The sequence below is a fragment of the Apis cerana genome, linkage group LG10 (assembly GCF_029169275.1).
Source record: "Apis cerana isolate GH-2021 linkage group LG10, AcerK_1.0, whole genome shotgun sequence".
NCBI lineage: Eukaryota > Metazoa > Arthropoda > Insecta > Hymenoptera > Apidae > Apis > Apis cerana.
Window position 1 is genome coordinate 9,247,501 of NC_083861.1, and position 21,689 is coordinate 9,269,189.

Here is a 21,689-nt window from a genome sequence, read left to right on the forward strand (position 1 = left end):
ACGAAATTGTGTTTCGTGTTTGGCACCGATTTAGACCTATGCGCCCCCCTCCCTCCGATCTCGGAACTTTCGCCGCTCGTTTTCTCGTCGTTCTTCATTCCAGGGGCTGCCACACCTCCCCCCACCCTTCCCCTCGACTCGTCGAGCTACTAAATATCGCTGCCAAGAATATTAGCCGCGTGTGACATCGATTTCCACCGCGCTGGTTGGTCGCGTGCCTCCGCCCGATCGATCGTAACGACATAATCGCCGTTATTACGCTCGATTTCTTTTATTACTACTGTCGTGGCCCGGAATCCCGCTGGAAATAAAAGAGGTTGCCCTTTTAATCGTTTCGCTTGAACCGGGTCCAAAATTTTTATTCTCCTCCTCCTGCGTTTCCTTCTTCCCTCCTTTCTTTCTTCCTTTCCCTCTTCGTTGTGTCTCTTCTTAAGGGGAGAGGAAAGAGATGGAAGAATTCGTGGATTCGTTCTGGATAGCGAGCAGTGTCTTTTTTCGGGGCGGTAGATGGGTAGTTTTGTAAATACTCCGTCTCGTGGCACCGCGAGCCGTTGCCACGTCCCTGGGGGCCGTAATAATTTCAGACGGCCTTTCGGCCGGATTTACTATCCACGGAGGAACGATTATAGCGAGAGAGCAGGCCGGCCCTCTTCTCTGATGACTCAACTGTTGGCAAGACTCTCTCGTTTCGCTGATGCCGTTGCTACTCTTTAAAGATGATGTATTCATGTGCTCGGGATGCGCACGCGTGTGCGTAAGACGTGGCCATATTGTAATCGAGACTTCCTTTTCTTTCTCTTTTCAAAAGTCAAACGTCTACGGTTTCAAAACTTTCCTTCATCCCCTCTCTTTCTCTCTTTCTCTCTTTCTCCCTCTATATGTATATATATATATATATATATATATATATGTATATATATATATACGTACATTTCTCTGCTTGTTTTTTCAAAGCTCTCTCTTGATAATAACGCGTAAACAACCGCGCCTCGTCTTTCCACCAACTATCTCTCGAGATTCTCCCCTCCCCGTGCGATATTGTTAAACCGTTTGCCTTTGAGCTTTCGAAAACAGCGGAGGGCTCGCTTTTGAAGGGTGTTTCAAGCGAGAAGAAAGTGAATCGCGACATATTTTTGCTTTCGCTCTCGAAAACGCGACGAGAGGACCCGCGTTTAATGGCCGTTTGCAATTAGTCGCTTTCCCATTCCGTTGGGATGGACCGATGGTATAAGTGCCCACTCGAACGATTATCGTCCCTTTTATTACGCGATTTTTAACGGATATCATCTAAGTAATTAGAAGAGATGGATTTTTCATATATGGCGTGCAACAGGAATGGTTCGGCGGATGAAAGAGATAAAAGGGAAGAAGAGAGGGGGAGGACGAAAAGGTGAAAAAAAGAGATCGGGCGGCAAAATGGATGGGCAAAATTTTTGTTATAGAATTTTTCATGTCCACTGTTTTCATTCGTAATTAATTAATTGGCGCCAACACGCGTGCGAGGGAGTAGTAGTAATCGGATTGCCGGCCAAAAATTTGCGACGCGTCGGTTAACTCTTTCGCGAGTAATAGGATAATAGGTCCTAAAAAGTAAATTTTTGCGAGGATCGTAAATTAATTATCAGGATAGGATCTGCAAAACCGTTCGAAATTAAAAAAAAAAATTTGTTCGAAGCTTCTTTTCTCCTTTTTCCTTTTTTTTTATTGCTTTTGTTGTTGAAAAAAAAAAAGTAACGGACGAAGAATAATTCATCATTGGTCATTGGCTCGAAAGAAGAATCGATCTCGCCCGTTCGATCGCATAAATTTACGAAGGAGACTCATTTCCCGGGATGGAATTATTAGGAATCGCGGATCGTTCCAATTTTATATCCCGTCCATCGATATTTCGAGAGTTTTATTACCTCTCGCGAATTAATCAACAACTCGTCGTCGCCCAAAGTTGCGTTGCGCCCAGTTCGCAGTCCCCCTCCAATGTTTGATTCCGACACGATACGGAAGAAGAGGAAAGAAGGGGGAAAATATGGGTGATGAGATTTCTATTCCGATTATATAGAATTTCATTATCCGTGTATCGATAAATATCAAATGGACGTGTATAAACAAAATCATCCCGGTTGTAAATAAACGGGTAAACAAATGAAGATAAAGATAAACATTAAAAAAAAAAAAAAAAAAAAAAGATAAAAGCAAACACGCCGGCTGAATAGACAACAAACGTGATGGGGGAGGAGGGGAAAAAGAAGAGGGGAGGGGAGAAAAAAAGCGCGGTATAAAAACGCTTTAATCGCCCAGCTCGCAAACTTTTTCCACTTTTCCCTGCACGGGTTTCGTTCACGTGCGATCGGTTATCGTTACCGTTATAAAATCATGAAAGAAAAATCTCACGACTACTTCCCTACTTCCTCCGGATGACTCTCCCTCCCATCTATTCCATCGTAATTTTCAATTACCGTCCACGGATCGTCGGGAGCAAGTTACATTCCGCTCGTAAAATCGAACGTGTCTCACCGCGTGTACGAGCCACGTAAAATCGCCACATAGTCTCTTAACCCACGATCCTGAGGATTTTTCGAGCTGCACCGAGTACAGAGGGGATAAGCTCGGGATGCAAGCAGTACACTACGCGTTCTAGAATTCTAGATATTCCAAAATCGAACGCAAGAGACGCGAGAATAATAGAATCTATCCTTTTCTCCCTTATTTTCGCCTTGTTATCACGCTTCCCCTCGTGCCTGGAGAGAAGAAATTTCACGACGTGTATACCTCGCACAAAGGAGACATCCCCTAAAGGAGATATTAATTTTCCAAGCGTTCAATTAACTTGAAAGCGGTAATATAAAAATTCGATTGAATTGCACGAAGCAAGAAGGAATAAGATTCGTGGAAACCATGGTGTACTTTCCACCATTGAAAAAACAGACGACCACCTATTTCTCGCCCTCCTCTTATAATAAATTTCTAACCTTCTCGGCTCGAAAACGAAAAGTGTCTGCTTCGATTTCTCGCTTCGATCGATCTTGAGGGATCGAAAGAGCAACGCTGTCCATTCCACGTTATCGAATCTCATGGACGTGATCGTGGAAGAAACCGGCGGGTCACCAATTAATCAAGAAATTAATGGAGAAATTGGGGGGATCGGCGATCGCCTCGTGGTTCATCCGGAAGACGGATAGGCGCAGTTGTTCCTTGTTCAAGTTTGATCAATGACGACGTTCGCAGCGAGTCGCAGGCAATTATTCCGAAATTATCACGTTCGTGCGTTACCGTGTTCCCCGGGCGTTTATTATCCGGCCGCCACTAGTTATCTCGCTAATTTGTCATCATAAGTAGCGGAGGGTGAGCTGACAAAAGTGCACCGTCGCGTAAGAGCCCTTATCGAGAGTGCTTCCGCGCGACGTTCTTTGCGCTCCCTCGCCCGTAAATTAAACGGGTAAATGTTATAATTACGGGCGGCGCGGCGCGGCTTGCATCCAACGCTCGAACGAGTGAAATCGCGGAATCCCGGCTTCCCCAAACACCGTTCAACCCCGTGAATCTTCATTTATCTTCTTACCACCACCATCACCACCGCGTCTATCTCCGTGGGAGAGATTTCTCGTCGAAGAAAGATCAGCATTTTTCCATTTAAAGATTTTTACAATTTAATTTGTATTTAAGGGGCTCATTAGGAGAAGACGAGTTTTGAGATACTCGGTGTGTACTCGAAACGGAGGTCTTTCATTTACCTCATCGTGGACAGGTGTATTGCTATCGAATTTCTATCGATCCGCTGGACACTGGACGTTATCCGAACCAGGAGTGCGAGCTATTAGGTGATTGCAGGTTTGCAAAACGTGTCTCGAGACCCTTCGAGGAACATCTATCCTTCGAGAGACGGCTTCCTTTGAAACGCACTCTATCGATCTTGTCAAATTAATGGAATGGAAAAATTGATAAAAAGATCTCTCTCTCTCTCTCTCTTGCACGTGTATATATTTCTTCCTCTTTTTGTCACGTACATTTTATATAGAATACTGTAGTAAAAGAATCGAAGATGGCGAACGAACCGTTACAACGCGGAGAATCATCGAAAGCTTGACGATCGCGTTAAAGGTACGTGGAGTCACGGGAGGGTAATTGGGCGAGCGTAGGACGATCGGGCCATAAAGGCCGCCAGCCTTAAACGAGATTAGACCACGGAACGAGTCCGCGATCGTTGCTTTTACGATTCGTCCCCCCCCGACTTATTATCGTCCTCGTCGCCGGTTTCATTCATCGCCGAACTATCCGCGCGGATATAAATCGCATTTATTGCCATCGATTCGATCCTATTTATTTATCATTATTCGAGTTGATTTACCGAAACCCCGGTGCTTAAACCGAGGAACGATAATCGGATAAAAAGCGAATTCATATATATATATGTGTGTGTGTACACGACGATTCTTCTCTGATCGAAGAAACGAAATTTATGCGATATAATTCCGGAAAGGAAAAAAGGAAAGAAGAAAGAAAGGGAGGCAAACCCCGGCCAAATATTGTAGTCGCGGGTAAATGGTTGTGTAACGGCCGCGCGTTTTCGTTCGAGGGGGCGTGCATGCTCGCTTTTCCACTCACAAATCTCCGGGACGGCCATTGAACGTGCCTCTTACCTCCACCAAACGGAACCACCCCGTCCCCCGGAAGGTCTTAACCCAGAGGCAAGCGGCGCTTCGTTCCTCGTTACCGCTCGAAACCGCTCGTTCCTGCCGATCCGTGCCTCTACGTGCTACCAGGAAAGATTGCCAGCAATAAAATGTTAATAGGTTAACGAGCGGCAACCGGATTCTCCGAGGGACTCTGCAAACGGAGCGCGTTATTGTACTCTGCCCGGAACACTCTCTCTTTCTCTTCTGACTCGCGCTGATTCATCTTCCTCCCTCGTAAATCGGTCGCTAATGAAAATTAATAAATCAACGGAAACCGCGCACAATGAATCGCTGAAACCCTGCCGGCGAATCCCCCTTTCGGCGCAGCGGTGATCGAAATTATACACGAGGAAAATCTGGGCTGATTTACACGGGGCTTTAAGAAGGGGTGCGTGTTTTTCTTTTTTTCTTCTTTTTTTTGCGAGTCTGGTTCGTCGAGCGAGGATCAAAGCTGAGGATGATCGCATCGACCGATGCATTCGGGTCAAAGGGCAAGCTTTTCGACAGCGGTGTGTTTCGTTCATATTTATCCGGTAACAAAGTGTGCGGAACACGGGGTTACAAAGGGTTTGGGAGGAGAGAAGTCCCGTTTTCGTGAATTCATTTTACGTGCATGCGAATGAATAACCCCGACGGGCGGGCCAACTCGGCTAATACTAATTAATTTCACGATCGTATCGATTATTCTTTTGTTGGAGCGGTTAGGTTAGGGAGAACGATCCCCATTCTTTATTCCATCGATTCGATAGAACGTCGTGTCCCTGTTCGGAGGGAAAAAGTGTTACGTGGAACATGTCTCTCTTTCTCTCTCGCATCGGCGTCAATTACAAAAGGACGGAATTTCTCCGGTCACCCTTTGTCGCCTACGACCGTTTAAATTCCAATTGGATTAAACGAAATCGAAAATACTCTTTGGATACTCTTCAAACGGAACTTGTTGTTTTTTTTTTAAACGGTTAATTCTCAGGCGAAGCGAAACACACTTCCGTCCAATTTCCTTTCTATATCCGATTCTCGAGGGTTTCGAAACGGGCTCCGTATTTCTGCTCGCCGACCTCGCGGCGCAAACAAACATCGACGCAAACGTTCCGATAAACAAGAAAATGGAGATATTCATCTCCGATCTGATTTCTGTTATTAAAAACGAATTCGTTGGAAACGAACGAACGGGAAAGGAGAAAACAGCGGAGTTTCGATGATGATAAAAGAGTCCGAAAGATCGGGTCGCGTCTGACCAAGCGCCGATCTCCTCCACTCGTTCCTTCCCCTCGTCTATCTATCGATTTATCGATAGATTGTTTTAACCTCCCGCGTTTCATTATTTCCCCGTGAAATAACGAGACCGTATCTTCGTCGACTAATTCTCCGCGCATCGACCGTCGTTAAGAAGTTTCGCCGCCCGAGTCACTTCTCTTCTCTTCTCTTCTCTCCTTCACTTCTTAAGAGGGGCAACGGGAGCGATAAATTCGCGAAGCGGCTGAAAAAGGATCAAAAATTGGCCGAAGAGTGGAGTGGCTGCCGGCATCGCCTGTAAACAAAGCGGCAAAGTCAACAGGATTTTTAACAAGCAATTTAGAGTTGGCGCGGGTACCATTATACCCGAGAAGACGCGAGGATCTTTATGCCCGTCGCGCTTCGTTACAAACACTTTTCAAGTCGGGGGAGGGAAGATCCTCGAGAGCGTGGCAATCATAAAGTTTATCCCACCTGGCGTCCCCTCTGCAAACAGTTTCCTCTTCTCGATAGAAGGAAAAAGGAAGGAAAAGAAAAACAGGAAAAAGTACGCTCTCCCACGTTCGCGTACGCGCGCCGATGCATCCATCTCGCGCCTCTGTGTATCGATATAAAATATACGCTTTCAATCCCTGCCAAGTTTAGCCGGGGTGAGCAGCCGGCCGGATAAAAAATAGGATTCGTATCTCTCGCGAATCTTTCGTACTCCGGTTGGGATTTTCAATTTCGATTAAAGTCTCTGGAATTAAATGGGATACCTCGAAGCTATCAACCGCCGTTTAAGCTCGCCAACTTTTATAATAATCGGGGGAGGGGGAGGGGAGGGGATCGAGGATCCGTGCGCACAGTTTTCAATTTTACAGCACGCGATCGCGTCCCTTTCACACAGGGGAGAGGAAGAATCCGAGGGATGGAGAGCGCGTTTCCAGCTTGCCAGGCTTAAAAGCTCGGCCGCTCGAGCTCTCGGCTTTTCAACCAGTATCTCAGCTTCACGGTCCACGATTCCAGAAATGCATACGAATGCGACGGCCCTGCGTGTATAATTTACCGGACGAGACCGGACCAGCTCTCTGTCCAAAGATGGACGGAATTATTCGGGTGTGCGCCACCGCTTGTTCGTCGCCTCCTCCAGGAGCACCACCGGTTGGAATTTCCATCCAAATACGCAACGTCGCGACCAAATACCGACCAACCTGGATCAGTTTCGAAAACGGCGACCGTTTTCTCCACGGACAAAAGTGGCCAGTTTTTACCGTTCTCGGATAATCGAGTCGCCTCTCCTCGTATCCCTTTCCTCCAGTTCAGTTCTGTCCTTCCGTTCTCACGATCTCATCGAAGGTCCATCCTCCAAGATAAAAAAAAAAAAACTTGGGGGAATATTTCTCTCGCGATTTCTCTCTTTCCCCGTTATTTTTTAAGCGGCGGACAATAAAACAAACATTTCGTCCGTTTCGCGAATGGTGAAGCGTTTATGGAGAAACGAGGGAGTGGAAAAACGGGGGCGACCAAACGAATATCGCGATTCGCTGAACCGCGCGGTTACTTTTAAAACCGAAACCCTTGGACCGTGCAAAATTCTTGCACACATTCCATTAAAAAAGGCCACAAGCGGCGCGCACCTGCGCGCATCCATCGTTGGAAAATTCCCTCGTCCTCTTTCCAGATCGCGAAATCATCTCCTCGAGTCGCAGGCCTCCCTTCGTCGCGTCTCTCCCGCCGAATAATTAACCACGCGTTACGACCGTTCGCGGTTAAGCTTATCAATATCTCATCCAACCGGAGCGACTAATGGAACGACAACGTGCATAACGCGTCCTACATTATCGCTACATTCTTACTATTAAAGCCGTTTCCGGGCGACGTGCACAAGCATGCGTAATTAATACACCTACACACCGATTATCCTCGTTCATCCTCGTTCACCACGCCGTGAGATCGCTTCCAATACCCGTTTCCCCGAATACATATTTCACGTAAGCGCATCCGATCGGAGATGAGGAGAATTTCATTCCATATCGAAGATGCAAGCTGAATCCTCGCAGGTTTGGACGAACCGAAAGAAGCGGATCGCGTATTCCGCCAATTTCCATCTATCTGTCTCTATCTTTTCCCCGCGACGAGCGATAGGTAAGGCTCGAACGAGGCTTCAAGGAATACGAGTGCGATTTCCTTCTCGCTTCTCGTAGGAAAAGGTTGGTACAATAAGCGCGATGATTAATCTCCTCTATTTTCGAATTCGTTCAAAGGCGGACGTAAATGCTCGAGCGAACGATTGAAAAGGGTGGAATTTTCGGTGGAGATCGGAACATAATTGGAGGAAAGTGCGAAATCGAGAAACGAAGGGAGAAAGGGAGAGAGAGAAACAGAGGGAGAGATAAGGAGTGGAAGCATCACTCGCGAGTAGGCGAGAATAGCTTGGGAGAAATCCGGGAAATCCTATCTACCCGGTGCTGTTAGTTATTAATTTAACAGTGGAGGAGCGCGGAGGGAAGTTGAAATTCGCGATGAATACGAAAAGCGCGGCAGGGGGGGAGGGGAGGCGCGGCGGAGATTAATATATCTCGATCGCTTAAGTATTAACGCGAGAAACGGACTTGCCGGCGTTATTTCGGATTATTTGCGCGTGTAAATTCGAGGCTTCCCTCCTCCCCCTCCTCCTTCCCGACCCTGTTCCACCACCCGTACCTACTCGCGCGGAAACTCGTTACATTGTTAACGGGCAGCCGGTCGTCGACGAGTTTCCTCCCGATCCAGAGAAACTCGAACCCGAACTTTCGAGTCTCGTCCCTGAATCCGCTTCGAGATTCTTCGTGTCTCGAGTGTGTCGATGATCGCGATCGATCGCTCGTGAAATTCACTCTCCCTCTCCGTTCGATATACATGTTTATATATAAATATCTGTGTGTGTGTGTGTGTGTGTGTGTGTGTGTAAAGGGATCGGATCGGGGATCCAGGCATAGTTTCATCCCCTTTGAAGTTGGAGAACGGGGTATAGGTCGTTGGAGAAAGGAGGGGTTGATTTAAGGAATTTGCCGGAAGCAACAGAGCAGCCGGCTCACCGCTGCCGCGCCAAGTTTCTTCCGAAATTCCACTCGGCTTGGAAGCCGGCTTGATTCGCGTTGGTTCCATTGGTTGAAAAAAAATTCTTCTCCCAAGGGAGGTGGAGAGCCCTTTAAGGGGTGGTCACCTTTCGGCTTCTCGGTCAGCGACAGCGGCAGCAGCAGGGGATTACTGCGGCTGAAAAAGCATGGGACAATCGCGGCAGAATGGGAGGGGAAGGAAAAAGTACCGCAACCGGAAAACCAAAAAAAGAAGGGAAAAGAAGAAACCGAACTCCCCTTCCCCCGCCTATACCGGTGCCAGAAGGAACGAAATTAACGACTAAACGAGTAACCAGCTCGCGCGTATCCACCGGATGAAACAAACGTACTTTCCTGGAGGGATAACTGTGACCGACCGACAAGCTTCTGGTACAACTTTGCTCGTGTCCTGGACCACTGCCAAATGCGATTAAGTCGCCGCTCTCTTCCTTCCAAGGGGGTGGAAGGGAGAAAAAAGTAGGAGGAGGGGAGAAAAGAAGGTGGTTGACGGAAAGAAGGGGGCTTGAGAGATATTCGAGAGAGAGAGAGAGATACATCCGCAAGGTGTTTCTTCTACGAGCCCACCTCTCCCCTTTCGGCCCTTCTTACCCCTTGTTACGATTGCGACGCCGGTTGGACGTTGTCCAATCACACCGGCATCATCGGCCAGTTCACGAAATCCTCCACGTGGAAAACGAGGCTCGACTCGGGAACGCGACGAGGGTGAAAGATCGAAAGGGTCGAAGGGGGGCGGAGGGCAAAATCAACTGGCGATTTTCCACGGTTGATCCGCAATGGGAGGACGGTTGGGGAGAGAGGGTTACTGCGGTACCATCCGGCGAAAGAAATCAAATATTTATAGATTCCTTGGAGGGGAAAATGTATCGAGGCGAAATGACCGATCGTTCGAGCGTGACCGAAAACGGAGCGCGGCGATGCTTTTCGGCCTACAGCTAGGCTCCCGAAAACGAGGGCGAATACGTATAGGGCAATTAACCCTTCGCATCCTCGGAATATTTATGAAAGGGCGTCTGCAAACTTTCTTCCCTCCATTCCCCTGAAACAGAGACTTACGGTTTTTCTTCCAGTTTGCTCCGCCGATCGTCGAATCTCCCATTTGAGAAGAGGAGACTTTGAAATTACACCATGAAAACCAGCCAATCGTCCTCTCAACGGTATTAGCAGTTCACGAGAAAGTAACGAGGCGGAAACAAAAGCGGAGGGAAGAGAGAGAGAGAGAGAGAGAGATCTAGAAACTGGTACGATCTCATTACCAGAGGGAATATACAATCCGCTCTTTGGCAATTAGTAACGATTAATTAAGAATGTTCGTACCGTTCCGCTCGCACAGCTTGTTTCCTTTAAAGATCCCCGGCGTTCATAATGGAACCTGTGCGAAATTTCGGCGATGGAACGGCGGGCGTGGGGCGGAAAGAGGGAGAGAGCGAGAGAGAGAGAGAGAGAGAGCGACCTAGAGAGGGTCGAATAGGTAGGCGCCTTTGTGCACGCCAAATTAATAATTAATTAAAATTGATGGGCATCCGTGGCCAAAGTGGTGGCTCGCTGCCACTGTTGTAAATGCTTCGTTGTCTCCCGAAAACATCGCCGACTTTCGTTTTTTAACACGCGCTTCTCTCTAAAATTGTATCGTTTCGTTACGTTGCTAGGAGAAGGAGAAGAATGATGGACAAACACGAGAGACAAGAGACACGCGTGCAAACTTGATTCTCTCGTTCGTATCGGCCATTCGAATAATATTGTTCATCTCGTCGTCTGTGAAACGAACTTCATTTGGAGGGGGGAATAATAAATGAGAAAAGAAAGAAAAATAATCGGGCGGGTGATTTTTAGCGCGTCGAATTCGTGGCGCGAGATCTGGGGAAAAATCGATCGTTGTGCGGGAGACGACCTTGCACGGCCGAGAAAATCGAGACAGGCGAGATTCGAGAGTCGCGAATCGAATTACCGACGCTGTCGACCGACTGCGACGCGTTAGTTTATAATTTAACAATTTTAACGGGGCAGCGCGGCGGAGAACGATCCCGATGAGTCCGTGGACCATGATTACGAGCGTAGTTCGTTATATCCCCGACCGCCGCTCTCCGCTTTCACCCCTGCTCGCCTTTCGTCACTCTACGGCCCACCGTCGGCTCGACAACTTGTAATTTTCATCCCTCTAACGAATTTCTATCGCGATTCAAAATTCGTGTCGTATTGAATAGATCTGGGATTAGCGCTTCGATTCCATCTCAAAAGTAACTTCTTTTTATTTGGGATCATTATTATCCGTGCCGCGAGACATCTTCGGTCGAAAAGTTAGATATTTACGCAAGAATTTATACGGAATAAGAAAAGGCCAAAAGTTTTTTTTGCGATATTTTGGAGAATAAAAATCCTTTGTGCGGTTATCACCTCGATCACGTTCATCAAACTTTGATCCCGTTCCTCGGATAAAAATTCATCCAGCATGAGGGGGGGAAGGAAAACTGGCGGCGAGAAATTCGAGTTCGACATTTTTCTTCGACCGACAAGAATTTTTCTATTCTAATCCTCGGGAAGATGTTTGCTCGAAAGACGGAAAGTGGGGAGAAATTTTGTATCCGTCAAAGGGAGAGAGAAAGCATGCCGAGTCGCGGAAAAGGCGGACGAAGGCCGAAAGGGACGGGGTGAAAGCCGCGAAGATATAAATTTACCACGGCCTAATGTTCTTACTCACGCATTTCTAAGCGATGTCTCGGTAACCGACCGCACCCCCTGCCCTCAACCCGATCCTCCTCTGCCTCGTTTTTCGCGCGCGTGTCCGTATTTATTTAGATTCGCGACAAGGTCCAGCATCCCGGTCCTCCGTCGATGACTCACGCTCGGCTATGTTGGACGAGGAACGAGGCGAGGCGGAGACGCGGAGGGAAAGAAAACTGCGAGACACCGAGAAGAAATTCTGATCCGTGGAGAGAGAGAAAGAGAGAGAGAGGGAGACGCCGATTCCCCGCGTTTGCCAAAACGCTCTGCTTAGATTTAAATCGGTCCTGTTCGAACCTGTCTCTCTCTCTCTCTCTCTCTCTCTCTCTCTCTCTCTCTCTCGATCCTCCAGAAATACCCCGACGAATCGCGGATAAACTCTCGAAGGGAAAACTCTCTCCTTTGAAAACTTTTCGAAACTATTAAAAGATGCCGTGAAAAAAGAAGAAGAAGAAGGGAGAAAGGAGGTAAGAGAGGCTCCTTTTCGACAAGTTTTCCGCCAGGATCGAGTATTTTCCAAGGCGTTAAATAAACGGGCGAGGGAAATTCGTTTTCCTAAAATTATCCCGAATGCCCGGGAAAGGGAATGCGAAGAAGGTCGAGAGGACTCTTAACGTTTCAAAAGGGAACCCTTTTCGAAAAGATCGATCGAGAGAAGATCCACCCAAGTGGTGGGATACAAAGCTGCTTTTGTCTCTCTTGCCAATTTTCAAGTAGGATTTTCCTTTTGGCTCCGACGTAACAACAATCCAACGCGTCTCGCGCGATCAAATTTCGATCGGATTAACGCGGATCTGAGCGAAGAACACACGCATCGCCCTCTATTTTTCATTTTTCCCCTCTCTATCGAGGTCGACGAAAGGGCAATCTCTGGTAAAAACGGAAATCAGTGAAGGCTAAAGGTCGCGAAACCAAGTTTCTCGCGACGAGAGGTGAGAGACGTAGTCGAGGGAAACGAACCACACCCTCTTTTTCACCCCCGTGGCCGAGCAAAAGAAACCGTCGGAGAGCGAGTTTGCGAAGTGGAAAGGGAGGGGAAGTAGTCGGAGCGTAGCGTCTGGAGAGAAGAGGAAACGGGGATGGAAAGGGGGAGGGAAGACGCGAGCAAAGATGAAGAGCAAGAGCCAGGCGCCGAAGGTGGCTCTTGACGAATCGGGGCGTAACCCGCGATATATAGACTTTTGCGGAGGAAGCGGCTCGATGGTTAAGGGAGATTAGGGGCGGATACCGGTGAAAAGCCCTCCAGAGGACTCGACCGTAGGCCACTTCATCCTTGCTTAAGAACTATACCGGATTCTTCTTTTCTTCGCCCTACTCCAAAACAGCCAGCCGCCGGACTTTCGAGCCAAGACCTTTGTTCCGATGTCTCTCTCTCTCTCTCTCTCTCTCTTCCATCCGACCGAGTCGAAATCCGTTTGACCTTTTTCCAACGTGCACGACGACCTTGCGTCCGAAACTTTCTCGATTCGATCGGATCGATTTCTAGAGAGAGGAGGATTCTTCACGGTCGTTCGTTTCGATTCGACGGGAAACAAATTAATTTCGAACGCGATCTCTCTCGAGGATCGTATATATGATCGATCAAGGTGAGAACAGAAGGTGGAATAATGTCGCGGTTTATTCGTCGAATAACGAATCCTCTCCTCGCGTTGACAGATCGCGATAACGCGAATACGGGTGAAAGGGCGAAGAGTTAATGGGGGCGAGATATAAAACTTGTGTTTCCGGGGTGGAAATACTCTCCCCTCGAAAGAGCAGGGGGTTGCGAGGATAGGGCCGATCGCGGACAGGGAAACGGAATCGAGTATTAAAGGGAATATAAACTCGCGTAAGCAACCAAGAGACGAGACGCGATCGGGATATCGGAGTGGCGAGGAAAGCGAGCGAGCACGAAAGCGAGGCTGGCCAGGGGATGAGATTAAAATAAAACGAGCCACGTCTTTGCACCGCGCCGCCTTTATTTCTACGGTTTGTTTAACGCGCCGGATAAATCAGCGACCGCGACACCAGACTAAACTGTTTTACATAAACGACACCGCTCTATTCGTCTCTCGGTCACAATTTATTACGTCGACAGGGGGAGGGTGGGGGGAGATATTATTATTTTCGATGTCCTATCTCTCGACGGTGAAGCGAAAGAGGGAGAAAGAGAGAGGGAGGGAGGGAGGGGTTCTCTATCTATCCACGCTCGAGAAGAGGTGTTCGAGGTGGCGAGAGGAAAAACTCGTGGCGGAGGATGAGACATGGAGGGCGAGAAAAAGAGGGAAGGAAAAAGGGGACGGGATGGCAAGTTTTTTCTCCATAAAACCCTCTTTTCCCGTCTCCCTCTCTCTGGCGTTCGAGCCACGTTGTCCGCCCGATTCCCGGCTTCTTCGCTCCTTTCTGAATGGTGGCAGCAGTGGCATTGATGGGTCACACAGTATTTATAACCGGGCGAGCGTGCGAACGGCGCAGCTTTTGACTTAAGCGGAAGCACCGACGCTCTGACATTTCGCCCGGGTCACGGGGACTTGCGCTTTCAACCGTGTGCCCGCGGACGGAAAAATGGCGGACGTCGTCGTAAATTCGACCCGTTTCCCGTATCCTCGTTCGAAAGAGGTGTTCGCGCAACGATCGCTCCAAACGTCTCGGACACCTTCCATAAATTTTCTCCTCCGAGAGAAGGAACAAGCTGTTTTACGGATTCGTTGCGATTGCTCGAATAAACGAGCGAAACGAGCAAAAAGCGGGGGAACAAAAATTTGACGCGATATTTGGACATCTCTCGAAACTGCAAATGTTTCGTGAGACCGTGGACGAGCGCGTGGAACTAACGACGAGTGGAATTGGCGAAGAGCAAAGTATTTCCTCGGAAGGAAAAGTCGATCGAGTTTTCCTCCGCTGTTCAAGAGGATTCGGGATATTACTCCGGTCCTCCTTCGATCGTAGATGTTCCTCGATCACTGAAACTCGGCGGAATTACGGGATCGTTAACGCGCGCCGCTCGTTTCGCGTTAATGTTCCCCGCTGGATTAAAATTACAACTAACGATAGGAGGTTGAGCGTGGAATCGAGTCGGCTCGAGTTACTTTTACGAGTTTCTGCTCGCCTGCAACACGGTGTTACGAGGAAAGAGATCGGGGACCACCTCTTTGTCGCCAGTGTTGTACGTGTTGATTTCCTCGAAAGGAAAGGAATAATAAATTTTCTTTTTTTGATACGATACAATTTTTATTACGCGATTTGGAACGATTTCGACGACCTTTCGAATCGGGACAACGATATTGCGAAGACGATATCGAGACGAAATGTCGCGAATTCGATATTCAGTCGAGAAATAATAAAAAACTAGTATTGATTTAATTTCGATATAATTTCAAATATTACGTTTCGCTCTCGAATAACACGTCCGCCTCGTTCGACGATCGAAGGAAGACTCGTCGTTACTTGCTTATGATAATAACAACAAAGGACGACGGATACGGATAGTTTTCTCGCGCGAGATTCGACTAATATATATCGGAGAGTTTATAACGGAGACTTTTCTTCCCGAAAAGCTTGCTCGATGAGCGAACCGTGAAAACGCGCTCGAATCGAGCGAGCCGGGCGCTACGGCACTGAGCTGTCCCGACTAAAATTAGAAAGCACGGTTCGAAGTCTGGTCGGGGACTACCGAGAAGCGTCGCGTTGTCTGGCCATCGTTATTCGTATCTCGGTAACGTAACCGATTCGTTAAATCAACCCGCGGCTCGACTTCCAGACGACACGTAATTCGATACCTCGCCTCGCCCGAATCGAAACAACGCCGAAATCGAAACTCGAGCGAGCGGCCAATGCCAGCCACCGAACGTCATACCGAACGATCGAAAGGAATTTGCATCGAGCATAAGTCAGCCGCGCGCTCTGTCCCACGCGCCTCCATGATTCCAAGCGTCCCCCTTCCGCAATTCCTAACCCACTTTGCCACGCTTCCTCCTCTTCTCCACCCATCGAAACTACCACGGATCTATTCCCCCCGAACGATGCGTTTCGCAAAAGCTCGCTCGCTTTTCCGCCCCGCCGATTCTTGGCCACGCTGCGCAACCCGCGATCCTTGTCCAAGTGAATCGAACGGGAAAGAGGAACGAGCCGATAATAGAAATAGGAGAGCCGTCTTATCGACCGTCCCTGAAACGTTGTTCGTGTCGACGTCCACGATACAATCGTTTCTCGTGGACGTGGAATTTTGATGGAGAGAGAGAGGAAGAAGGGGAGGGGTGACGCGCGTGATCGAATGAAGACGAAAAAGCGACGAGGACGGGAGACGAGGGAAAGAGAGGAGGCCGAATGGCCTCGAACCAGAGAGGCGGTAGAGTGGCGGCGAGCCACCCGCCTCCCAAAAGAAAACCATTAACCGTTTCCACGGGATGGAAGAAAAACAGAGGGGGCACCCCAACAGGGAAAGAGCGAAGAAACTACCCTCCCCACTCTTTCCCTCCCCCGTGTATCTCCTTTTCACGACACGCCGTTTCCATTACGAGGCTGATAGCGGGTCCTCGCTCGCCGTTCGCAGCGACGCCCGCCATTAGGAAGCCCGTTCCGGTGGTCAATCGGATCAACCGATTCGTCTCTGCGCGTTTCGATTCTCTGCGCCGCGAGAACTCTCCCCGATCTTCGGTTGTTCGAATCGTTGAACAGAACAACCCGCAACACGGAATCGCGTTACAACAAACTCGTCGTGCTTCGAGTAAATTCTCGGGGCGATTTTTTCCTCCCCGTGAAAAATCCCTCGAAAAAGCCCTCGAACGATCGCACGAGGAGAGAGATAAGGAAGGGGAGGGAGAAAAAGCGGGTAAAATCCCAGGATACGCGCCATTCTTATTCGCCCGGCCGGTCAGGATTATTTTCCTCGCGAATTTTTCTCCTGCTCTTCTTCCTCCTTTTTTCCTCCTTTCCTCGCGATATCGCTTGTCCCCTCGGGCCACGAGCACGAAGAAAGAAAGAAAAGAAAAGGAAAAGAGAAGGGGGGAAAGGAAGGGAGAGATCGCGAATTAACCCCGTGCTCTTCGTGCGATCTATGTGCGATCGCAACCTCGGCGAGAACTTGTCAAAGATTATTCGTAAAATTAATTCGGAATGGGTTTACAACACTCTCGTTTCCTTTTGGGAAATATCATACGTACTAATTGACTTTAAAACGCTTTTGAAACTATCAGTTTCCGCTTCCGGGTAATTAAACACCGGCTCCCACCGTTCTCGTTTCCAATTGTGATCCTACGAAACTACGGGGGAGGGGGAGTCGAAATTAAAAGCCCAACTACGAGCGCCGCGCAATAATTATCTCTGACAGTGGGCGGTGGAAATAAGCTCGCACTGGAAAACGTACGTGGACGTGTAATTCGTATTAATCGCGAGACGGGATGGATATTTGATTACGCGGGATAGGACGATTTAAATCCCCCGTATGGAATATTAATAGAACCGACGAAAGGTGCACCTACTACGTAGAAATGGATCTCCGTGTAATAATCGCGTTGAAGATGCGCTCGATAAACGCTCGGTCGAAGAGACCCCCGTTCGTTCCTCTCCTGATTTCCTCCCCTGAATTACGCTGCTGCTTCACCGTGAATTTTCCAACTTAACCAGAGTATCTGGATATGCATATCTACGCAGCGTAGTATCTGGTGCGTTCTTCTTGGACAGTGAAAAAAAAAAAAAGAATAGAGGCAATTCTTTGGTTCATTCACTCACTTCGGTGAGTTGTTCTACAACGTTCCGTCTCGAGGCAACGCGTAGACGAAGACGGAGGTGTACGTGAATGATTGGACGAGCGTTATTGCGTTGAGAAAGATTTATGGAGCGGCGGGACGGTGGGTGAATCGGATCTCGCTCGTTACGCGGGGAAAATATGATGGGAAAAACTGTCGGGCGAAGGATTTCGTAGCACGCGGTCGATACGTGCAACCCGTTTGATACCTTGCAAAGTAGAAGAAGCGATGTAGCGATTATTGTGAGTCCAGGTTGAGACATGTTATGGGAAACGTTAAAGGAATGTTACATTCCCGTCGATCTCGCCGTATTCCCGAGAATTGCATTCACTTAGACTAGATCGTAAAATCCATTCTTAAGGTTACCGAGTTACCTAATCTTACCACCGGTTCCACGGAGTATGTAAGTACGCTTTTTCCCTTCCAGAAGTCCTCTTCATTTCCGACGGCCAAGTATCGACGAATCAGTCTGATCCTTTCTCCAACTGTAACGTTCCTCTCTTCGACTCTTAAATATAAAATACCCGATCTCTTAAACTTGATTAAAAGCGCTTTAAAATGCGGGAAAAAATGACGCGGATTTCGTCCTCTTCCCGCGATTAATCGATTTGACGGATCGATCGATTAAAGAAAAAAAAAAAAAAGAAAGAAGAAAAGAAAAGTCGTCGACGGATCGATCCCGTTTCCACGATTCTCGCGTTGAAAAGGTTCTCGCGGAGGGTTGCGAGCGGGGAGGAGGAGGCTAACCGGCCGCAAAAACGTAACGAGATGAAAGGAGAGCGCGAAAGACGGGCCGGAGTCATGAACGAGGTGGAATACATAAATAGAAATCTCGGTTTATCTCTCTCCGGCTCTCTTTCATCCGTCCTCTCCTCCTCCATATATTTCTCGCTCCTTCGCTCTCCTTCCTTCCCTCGGTCGGGCTCCCAACACTCCTGGAACCTTCTTCTTCTTCTTCTTCTCTCTCTCTCTCTCTTTCTTTCGCTCTCTCGCGAAGGCCCGACATATATATGCGCCTACTAAGCCGGAGAGTGGCGGTAGTCTAGACGGAGTGTCGATTTTTGCCGCGGCACCAAATTAGAAACCCTTCCCTGCTGGATCCATCGCGCGGTTCCACCGCCTCTGCGTCCCTCCTCGCCTTTTCCCGTCTTTTTCCCCGCTCTCAACGTTTCTCTCTCTCTCTATCTCTTCGTATCCCGTGAACGCGCGCATGTGAAATCGCTTAAAGGGGATGAACAGACGACACGCAAGCCGTGGGGGCTCTTGGCTCTCGCGGCTCGACTCGTGCAAATATTTTCGCTGCTTCCTCCCTGTTGCCGCGACTCCGTCTGTCGGACACTTTTCGGAAAGGGAAGGAGGGGAAGGTGGTCGACGGCTAAAGCCACTGAAAATCTCGTTCCCAGGATTCTCTGTTTTCTTTCGACTCGGTCGGATGTTGGTGTGCGCGAAACGTTCCAATTTCGAGTCGATCGCGGAAGACGATTTCATCTTTTCCATCGCGCGATGAAAGGGGAAAAATTCAACCTCTCGAAACGTAAAAACACCGGCGATCCCGTATTCATCGAGGTGGGATATCGGCCTCTCCTGCATACGTTTATGTAAACACGCGCGAGAAGAGGGTGTGATAAGATACGGCGCGAAGGGTCGAGGGAGCAAAGGGGGAGAAAGTCGAAGTCGAAGGCCCGCGCAAATTGTATTCACCGCCATTGTGCTCCTCCCGCGCTTCCACCCACCTTTCGACGTTTCCTCTCCTCCTTTCGTCCGTTCCAGCCCGCAGGGCAATTACCCCCTCGAACGGAGATTCTTCTCTCCGATTCTTTCCTTCGTGGCACAGCTTCTGCCGAGTTATAAAAGCTGTCCCGCGGAGGACTTGCGTTTCTTCTCCCTCCTCCGCCGAAAATATCGCGGACGAATGTACGGGAAAGAAGAGAACGAAGGGGAGGGAGGGGGTCCTCGATGAAATTTAACGAGGCGAAGCTAAGCCGGATCGAGATTAACGTTATGGAGACAACGCGGGGAAATTAATAACAGCGTGGACGCAACAAGGGCAGAGAAAACATCGATCTAGGCCGCGATTAAGGGATTATTCTACAGGGATATATTCACGGCGCGGCGGGCACCGAAATTGCGTCCGATCCGATCGCGATTCGCAACCGCGTTTCGTTAATCATCGCCCGCGCAGTTGAAATGCCGGAATTAGTCGAAAGTGGCGCTATCCGTTTTATCCTATCTCGGTTTCAAAATTGCGCCAGCCAAGCTTGAAAACCAATTCGAAATGACAGCTCCTCTAAGCCGTGTCGCGGCTTTCGATCGACCAAGGATTACGGCGCGGCCAGCTCGCGTCAATTAACCCGGCCTATCTTTCCCCTATCGATCGATTTCCATTCCGTGGAAGAGAAAGAATCGGCAAGATTGCGAGGGAAGGCGTTGGCCTCGAGCGGCGAGAGTCAAAGTCCAAGAGCCAAGATCCCACGGGGGGATTGGAACCGGGCGTGGATTTACGATCGAGTTTCTCTTCTCCGCGCTCCGTTAACCCCCGGAGTCCCGGTACGTGGACTCGGTGGATTGCGGCGTAATACAAGGCCATCGAGAAACTCTGCCCGACAAGTGGCAGGGAAGGGGAGGGGTCATCTTAAACCCGGTTGAATCGGTTCCAATTTGGGGAGAAGCGGAGTCTCGGAAGCTAGCTCACGTTTTACCTCGTCGTCCAAAGTGGCGTGCTTCGTTGACAAATTCGACCTTGCCTCCACAAATTCCTCCTTCTTCCCCTTCCCCCTTTATTTCGCCATATTTTTTTCCATCGCGCTTGCCCCACCGCACCCACCCAGCCGAATTCTTTCCAATCCTTCCCTCTTTTTCTTTCCCTCGATCTTTTATCCCTTTCTCGCCCCCTTCGGGAGGAAATAAACAGCGGTAAATATCGGTGAAAAATTGTAACTCAATCTAGAGAGGAGAGGAGGCGGTGCACGATTCGGTGCATAAAGTTTTCGGGGAGACGAGAAGTTTTCCCAAAGGAGTTTGATACACGTTTCAACGTGTAACTTGGGAAAATATGGTGGATAAAATAAAGGGAGAGGCGAGGCAGGCGGCACCCCACCCCTCCCCCTGCTCCCTCCATCGATCGTTATCGATATGTTTGCGTTACGAGGGAATTCCGGCGGCAATAATCCGCGGGCTTTCGAAAAGTTATTAAATTTGCCGGGGCGTCTCGGGGGCAAGTTCGAGAGAGGTTGCTCCTCCTCGCGCAAGAAGTTTCCGCTTCTTCATACGGAAAAACGAGTTTCCTCCTGGATAGAGAAGTCCAGAGAAATTTCCAGAGACTCGCTCTAAACCTCGCGGAAGCTTACCAGCCAAGAGTATTCGAATCCTCGCGAGCAAAACTTCCCTGTTTGCCCTAACTTTGCCGGAATCTTCTCCCGGGACTCTCGGGCTCCTCGGCCGAGTGGAAAGGGTATCCATTCGTCCGCTCGCGATTCCCGCACTTCGCTCAAACATAATGGACCAATATAATCCGCGATATCTACCCTCTTCCCCCCTCTATCCTTTTATATCATCAAGGCACAATAGCCTTGATCGTCTTTCCTATCGTATCCCACCGCTTGACAACTGCTTACAACCGTCGACAACTACGTTGCAACTACGTTATGTCATGCACTTACCTGTGTATACTACTTTTCAAACTGTATAATGTATAATGGACGAATCAAATCGTTATCTGTTGTGCAGGCGGAGATCGAAAGTGGTGATATCCTCCGCGAAGCCTGAGGACAGCGGCAGATACGAGTGCATAGCTGAGAGTACTTCCGGTCATCGGGCCTCACTCGCGGCCCAGCTTCTAGTCGCTCACGATACGAGAATTCCGGAAACCAGTGAGTATCCTCCCTCCCTTTTTCTTTCTTCTTTTACAATCTTCGTATTCTTTATTCTTTATATTTTTTCCTTTTGATCCATCTCGTGTTTCATCTTTTTGAAGAATCTGCAGAATCTGAACAAAAAGAGAGCGCGTGTCGGAGAGAGAAAGATGTATATTTATTATTTATTTCGCACTACAAATCCATATATACATATATATGAAACTTTCTTTCCGCGACGATCTCATTAATAAAAAAATATAGGAGGAACACGGTGTAACGGCGCCCTTAAAAACGCGGCAGCGTTCGTTACCCGGGCGTCGATCGTCGATACAAAAAGCGGGGAAGGGTGGAGGAAACAAAGGGTGCGGACGGCGTGTTTTTGTTGGA

General features: G+C 48.8%; 1 protein-coding gene across 5 annotated transcripts in view; it reads left to right on the forward strand.

Moving 5' to 3' along the window:
* LOC107999483 (protein vein) overlaps positions 1-21,689 on the forward strand; it is a 205,590-nt gene that overhangs the window by 123,471 nt on the left and 60,430 nt on the right. For all 5 annotated transcript variants that reach the window (XR_009831357.1, XR_009831358.1, XR_009831356.1 and 2 more), the window contains exon 3: positions 21,175-21,317. Coding sequence is in view for 2 of the 5 variants with exons in the window: in XM_062080184.1 (XP_061936168.1) it covers positions 21,175-21,317 (143 nt within the window). In the remaining 3 variants the exon portion in view is untranslated. The remainder of the gene's footprint in view (positions 1-21,174; positions 21,318-21,689) is intronic.